Here is a 6662-nt window from a genome sequence, read left to right as displayed (position 1 = left end):
CTTACAGGGTTGTTTTTAGGCTCAAAGGAGCTCACTGATGTGTGAGCTAAGAATGGTAAAGATGTTAATGTTGAATTTTTTCCCCCAAATACGCCGATATCAATTGGTGACGGATACATACCTGCCACAACATGAGCCTAAATGTGTTGAAAAAAAATTTTTTTTCCTAGTCAAATGTACAACAGGAAGCAAGTTTCAGAAGTATTTATGTGAACATGCACAATCATATCTGGGTCTGGGATGTGACCTTTGGGAGAATAGTGAATGCTCTCGCCTGTAAAAGAAACGGTTCCACTGACGCGTTGTCTCCAAGAATCCCTTTAGTTTTGCCATCTCCGGGCTTCCGAAGGCAATTGCGATGCTGTGTTAAGTTCCCAACAGGTCCTCTGGCCATCCCTGCAGCTCAGTACCTGTGAGCCTTCACGCCTCAGGGTGTTTTTGATGGGCGTGGCGAGAAGCACCTGCTCCCGGGTTCTCCTCGAATCTTGCTCCAATCTCCTGGTTTTAAGGGTGTAGCTCTGCAGTCGCCCAGCTAGTCCCTCGAGTGTGCTGTATGAGATCCGGTTTCAATCCCCCCGTGGGTAGCTCTGAGGTCCCGTTACAATTCCCTAGAGCCCGGTGTGTGTGCAGGAGGGACAGAGCCAGGGAGAGACCGAGTGAGGGGACGAATCTCCGGGCTCCGGTTACCGCCCCGCACAGCCCCCGCCCCGCGCCGCCGAGTGTGCGGCGCGACCCGGAGCGCCGCGGCCCCTTTAAGAGCCGGGCCCAGGCCGGCCCGCGGGCCGCGGGAGCCCAGAGCGCGGCGCGCCGCGGAGGAGTTGGGATCCGGCGCAAAAGTTTCCTCCCAACTCCGGCCCCGCGCGCCGCCGCCGCCGCCGCCACCACCCACTCCAGCCCGGGGCCTGGGGTCGGCCCCACAGCCGCGGCGGCCAGGGCCAGGGCCAGGGCCAGGGCCAAGGCCGGGCCTGGCCGGCAGTTTCGCTTTGGCGGGCGCGGAGCAGCCGCCTGGGCCGGGCCCGAGCGGGAGCAGGAGCAGGACCTGGAGGAGCAGCCCGGCCGCCGGACCGCCGCGTCCCCGGCCCCCGCCACCTGGGAGGTAGCCCTCCTCGCTGTCGCCCCCTCTCCGATTCCCGGCCGCCGGCGGCCGCCTGCCCGGGGAGAAGGGGCGCTGCTGCGAGTTCCCGGCCCGCAGGGGCGCCGCGGGGGAGAGGCGCCGCGGGTCTCCGTGCCCGCCCGCGCCGGGTGTCCCCCGGCAGTGGGGGCTGCGCCCGCCGGCCCAGACACCTGTTCGGCCGGGCCCGGCGTGGTCGCCGGGGGCCAGGATGAAAGTGACTGTGTGCTTCGGCAGGACCGGTATCGTGGTTCCCTGCAAGGAGGGCCAGCTGCGCGTCCGGGAGCTCACCCAGCAGGCGCTGCAGCGGTACCTGAAGACCCGGGAGAAGGTGGGCGCGGCGCGGGGGGCGAGCGGGCGGGGCGGGAGGAGAGGGCGCGGCTGCGGGAGGGCTGTCCGGGAGCGCTCCGCGGCCACAGCACCTGCCAGGTGCCCCAAGGGCATGGTGGGACGCTCAGGGGACGCAGAGCACCCTGGCAACTTGATTTGCCACTACCTGTGGCCACAACTTTTGTGTGTTGCTAATATACGTGACCTGGGTGTGTTTGGGCGTTTGCGGGTCTTTCTTCAACAAGGGTGGTGGGAGGAACCACAGCATCAGTATCACTTGGGGGCTCCTTAGAAATGCACCATTTGTGTCCCAGTCCGAGCCCAAGGCCTCAGAATCTGCTTTTAAACAAGCTCCCAGGTGATTGGTATGACCCCTGAAGTTTGAGAAGTCCTGCTTTAGGAGTTGTTTGAGGGAACAGATCTTAAGGGAACGCCTGAAGGTGCTGCTCACCGCAGGTGTGATTTTTTGACCTGCTGAGGCCAGCCCCCAGCTTCTACTCCTCCGCTTAGAAAGTTGATTGGTACAAGTCACAGTCACAGAAGTTATAACTGATGGGGTCCTTGGAATTTCAGTCTTGTGAGCCATCCTCCCTCAGTGACAGGCAGGAGATCAGGTAGAAAGATGCTGTTTGCTTACACCAGTTGGTCTACACTTTGCTGTTTTTACTTTAATCCCACACATGCTGTGAACATTTACTACATGTGTGAGCTGGGTCAGGTCCAGGGCGACTACTGAAATGATGACAAAGATTGTCTCCAGCTCTGTCCCTGAAGTCAAGGACCAGTGAAAATTAAGTGGAGCTCTAAAAGAGTGTGTGTAAGTGAGCAAGGCATGTTCAGAAGCCCTAGCTGGACTCTGGAACTCATGTAAGGTGTGTGGGTAACGTGCTGGGTCTTTGTGTCCTCTTCAGTGGAACCTTTAAATGAAGGTGTAGAAGAGCATCTTTATATTTTTCGCATCCTCAAATGGGACATCTTGTTCGCCCAGATCCTCCTCGTAAAGTCGTAAACTCTTGCTTTAGAGGCCAATGGTTCTCGTAGTATTTGTTCTCAAGCTGTGAGAACTGTGGAAGTAGTGTGTTGGCCAATTTAGTGATGGAAAGATGTAATTTCTTTTAATGTCTTACAGGTTATCCAAAAAGTAATTTTGCTTCTTCTAAATATATAATTGAGGCATTTAGGAAAACCTCTGCATCTTCTGTGCCTCCAACAAGAATTGTTATACTATACAGGAAAAATTCTACACTGGGTAAATACATGTGTATGTTGCTTTGAACACTCAAGAGTTGGAGGAGAGCATAGTGAACAGTCTGTTAATATATTAAATATAATCGCCAAAGCTGGACCCTTTACTAATGGAATTGAGGCAGAAAGGGAAAATAATCAAAGTGGCCTAGAAAACTATAAGAGTATCTACCCAACGTTTTTTGTTTTTTTTCCCCCCATTTTTACAACACTATGTACTGTTTATTTTGTGTAATTCAGTTAAAAACAAATTTACACAAGTAACCAGTTGTCCTTTAAGTCATGTTTCACTAACTTTCGAAAGTAAGCCAAGATTAAAAGTAACAACATTATTCAAATTATTAAAGTATATCTCATTGAAGGATTGTTTTACTGAGATAGTAAACTTATTCTTAAATTTTTAAAATAATTATTAAAAATAATTTATCTCTAAAAACTTGTATATTTAGCAGTTTAGTACCTGGAGCTGTCCAAGTAATTGAAGTAAGCTATACACTTAGAAATAACATTCAGGGAACTAACTATACGATAGTTAATGCATTGTAATTTGATCTTAAAAGGTGTTAAAAAGCTATTGATATTCTGGACTGAAAGCATAATTTATAATATCACAGATCCCATAATGTAATTGTATTGATCAGTTTACTATTATTACGAGACATTACATTTTTCTGTGTTTACATTTATATATTAGTGAGTATGACATTTAAAGGTCACCTGCAACTTATAAGTACCCCTTCCTTTCTTTGGCTTTTAAAATCTCAATTTAATAAGTGGCAAGTGATATTTTTCCTCTCCCAAAATATTTCTCTCTCATAATTTTATTTTAAATAGCACTGTAATCATAACAAGGCTTAACTAATATTAAATGATATGCCTAATGGAACTAAAATGTCAAGAAATATTCTGATAAATTCCATGCATTTATCCATTGAATTTCGAAAATAATGGGAAAAGACCAGAAATGTCAAAATTCAATTTGAAAAACAATTTGTTATAAATTTACTTCCTTTAAATCAGTGAAAGACTTAAAAGACTTGTTTCCCCGAACAGCAAGGTTTTAAGTCCTTATTTAGTAGTAATAACACGACCACCAACATGAATTGTGCTTACTCAGTGCAGGCACTGTTGTAGGAGCGTTACATATGTATTAAATGACTTACTCCATGAAGTGGGTACTAATATCTTCATTTTACAGATATGGGAAAAAGAAACACAAAAATGTGACTAGTACATGGTAGAATTGGGATTTGAACCCAGGAACTGTGTCTCCAGATCCTTACTCTCCATCATCAACTAGCAACCTAGTAGGTCCTTATGCATTAGAATTTATCCATCTTATTTTTTTACAGTTTGTGTTAAAAAGATAGCTCCATCTACAAACTGCTACAATAGCCTATCAACCTGAAGACAGCAGTCTGGTTAATCTTGCACAGGGATGGGAACATCCACAAATTCCTCTTGATTTTATCTTTCATGGTATAGGGAGAAGTCAAATTGCAGTGACAAATTTTGCAGGATTTGCAAATCAAGTACGAAATATCTTCTTCAGCCTACTTACAAACTGAAAAATTAGGCAAGATCTCTGAGCTATCCAGGTAGAGACATATAAACAAATTTAGTGGGAACATTAATGAAAATAAGCCTGTCTCTTTTGGGGCCCTGAATAATTTAGATGGGAGAAAGGCCAGTTTCAAGATTGAGGCTGGTGTTTCTACAGTTTGAAGGCTAAGTGAAGCCCAAGGAGGCCATTCTAGATTTTGGGGGCAGCAGCAGAGAAGGAGCCACCTCCAAGTGGGAAGAAACAGAGAAAACTGGTATTTGTGGAATGTGGGGAACCAGCTGAATCAGCATCAGATAAGGCCAGAAGTAGGTAAGATGCTGAAGAAACGGAAGGAGCTTTGGGGAAGGGAGCTTTTGATCCTGTCCTGAAACCTGGGACTTGGAGGTTCCTGCGGCCTGCCCCCTCCCTGTCATTGGATGAACTCTACTAGGGAGGTTCATTGACCAAGGGGCAAGAATTATAGGGTTGCTTGTTTTTGGATCCTGGTAGTTTGTCATTGTCCGAGGCTCTAAATCCAATTTAGTTAAGTAGTTAGTGGAGAGGAGATTGTCTTAAGTAGTCAAGGTGGGGATCATTGAGTAATTAGTTAATTTATCATCAGAATTATGTGTCGCAGGTGAGTGGGTAATTGAGTTGTATCCTGCAGGGCTCTCAACCCTGGCTGATCATTAGTTACCTCAAATTTTAACACTTAACATTTTAAATAATAGGAATGCCTGAGTCTCTTTCTCCAAGATTCTCATTCAGTGGGTTTGGAGCAGAACCTGGGCATAAGGATTTTAGAAAGTACTCTGGATGTTCCACGTGCCCTGCCAGGGTTGAGAACTGCTAAACTAGTCTACTACCACTGATCTTTTAGTATCACTGAACTCGTCTGATTTTTAAACTCTTTTGATGGCAGGTACCATGTCTTAGACATCTCCAGACCATCCTGCTATTAGCAACTATCTTCCTACTCCTACCCTGAATGAATTCTCACAGCAGGTGCTCAAGTAATTTATTAAATTGAAGACTCATTTTATATATAAGTAAATAAGGGAAAGATTTGTTTAGTAATGAAAGTATAAAGGAGAGTATATTGTGTGTGTTCAGGATTTGAAATGAATCAGGTAAGACCATTGAGGTCATGGGAGTAGGTATGGAATTTTTAAGAAGACTTGCAGATCTCCATGTATGAGGATAGTTTTTTTTTTACGTCAAGAAACATCTAACTGACTTTCAAAATGAATCTCTTCTATATTCAGATATTTTGAATAATTTGCTTGATATGTTGAGACCAGCTTCCCAGATTGAAACAAAATCAGAGCAACAACTCCATTCCCTGATTGTGAGTTTAATCTAAGAACTCGTGCAGTAACAAGAATCTGGTGTGATATTCTATGGGACTGGCCTGGAGGGGGAGGCTGGAACTCTTGAATGCCTGAATTTTTCAGCTTTTAATGTCTCGTTCCCAGATTTTAAGGTTCCTGTATTCGTAAACTAGGACCACACTGGATTCCCAAAATGCTTTTCAGTTTACTGGGCACTGACTGACTCGCGTGCTTAATTTCCTATTCAGTCGTCTCCTCTCTGGATGCGCGGACTAGCTGCTCCTCCCGGCGTGCAGACAGGACCGACGCTCCGTCAGTGAGGAGCATGCTTCTGACTTGGCTTTGGTTCTGCTGCTTGACTTGCACGAGCAGCCTCTAAGTTTGCAAATGCAGAGCTTGTGTGGCCTGCTATGACCCACAGACGTGTTTTTTCAGTTCTGCTCAGTGTTATATTTTGACTTAGTTGCCATGTTTAAATATTTTGAGATTTCATGCAAAAATCCAGACTTCTGTCTTCTTTCAGGAAAAAAGACTCAGAAACCTTGATAATGCTGGACTTTACTTTCCCACCTAGCAACCATCAGTTGGAGCTGAGGACACCTCTTTCTCTCTGGAAGGAATCATTATGCTCTAGTCTTCATTATTACTTTCCCAATAGATGAATGTAAGTTATTATTCTCCAGTTAAAATGCTCTCAACAAGATTATCCAGACCTTACAGCTAAAAGCCATGGTTACTTTTCTGTCCTTATTTTTAATGTTATACCACCTTTTAAAACTCTCTCTACCCATGAGCTTTCCAGGACTTTTAAACATGTCTCTCTCTTCTGTGTCTTTGCAGGTGCTATTTCTTTGTTTGCTGGAGCCTCAGGGTTCTGGCCTTTCTCCTAATGGGGTCTCATCCATTCCATGGCTTCAGCTACCCTCAAACCTCTAGCCCTGAACTTGGTATAGACTCGAATATCCACTGGCCTCTGGATTTCACCACCTTGGTGTCCCACATAGAGTTGGAGCCCAGCCTGGTCTGTGCACATCTGCTTGTCTCCATGCTCCTGCAGCCTCATTCCTTGATGACCTCTCCTCCTCCATGTTCCACCACCTGT

At 45.9% G+C, this 6662-nt stretch overlaps 1 protein-coding gene across 3 annotated transcripts in view; it reads left to right on the top strand.

Moving 5' to 3' along the window:
- The first annotated feature begins 797 nt into the window (after positions 1–797).
- PARD3B (par-3 family cell polarity regulator beta) overlaps positions 798–6662 on the top strand; it is a 924313-nt gene continuing 918448 nt past the window's right edge. Inside the window, exon 1 of one of the 3 annotated variants that reach the window (XM_031451950.2) lies at positions 798–1442. In XM_031451950.2, coding sequence (XP_031307810.1) covers positions 1323–1442 — 120 coding nt within the window. In that variant the 5' untranslated portion in view covers positions 798–1322. The remainder of the gene's footprint in view (positions 1443–6662) is intronic. The other 2 variants (XM_064485063.1, XR_010380651.1) reach the window with 2 other exon arrangements.

Source organism: Camelus dromedarius, chromosome 4 (genome assembly GCF_036321535.1).
Source record: "Camelus dromedarius isolate mCamDro1 chromosome 4, mCamDro1.pat, whole genome shotgun sequence".
In the NCBI taxonomy this organism is placed as follows: Eukaryota; Metazoa; Chordata; class Mammalia; order Artiodactyla; family Camelidae; genus Camelus; species Camelus dromedarius.
Note: the sequence above shows the minus strand (reverse complement) of the source record. Positions and strands in the feature narration are given on the sequence as shown.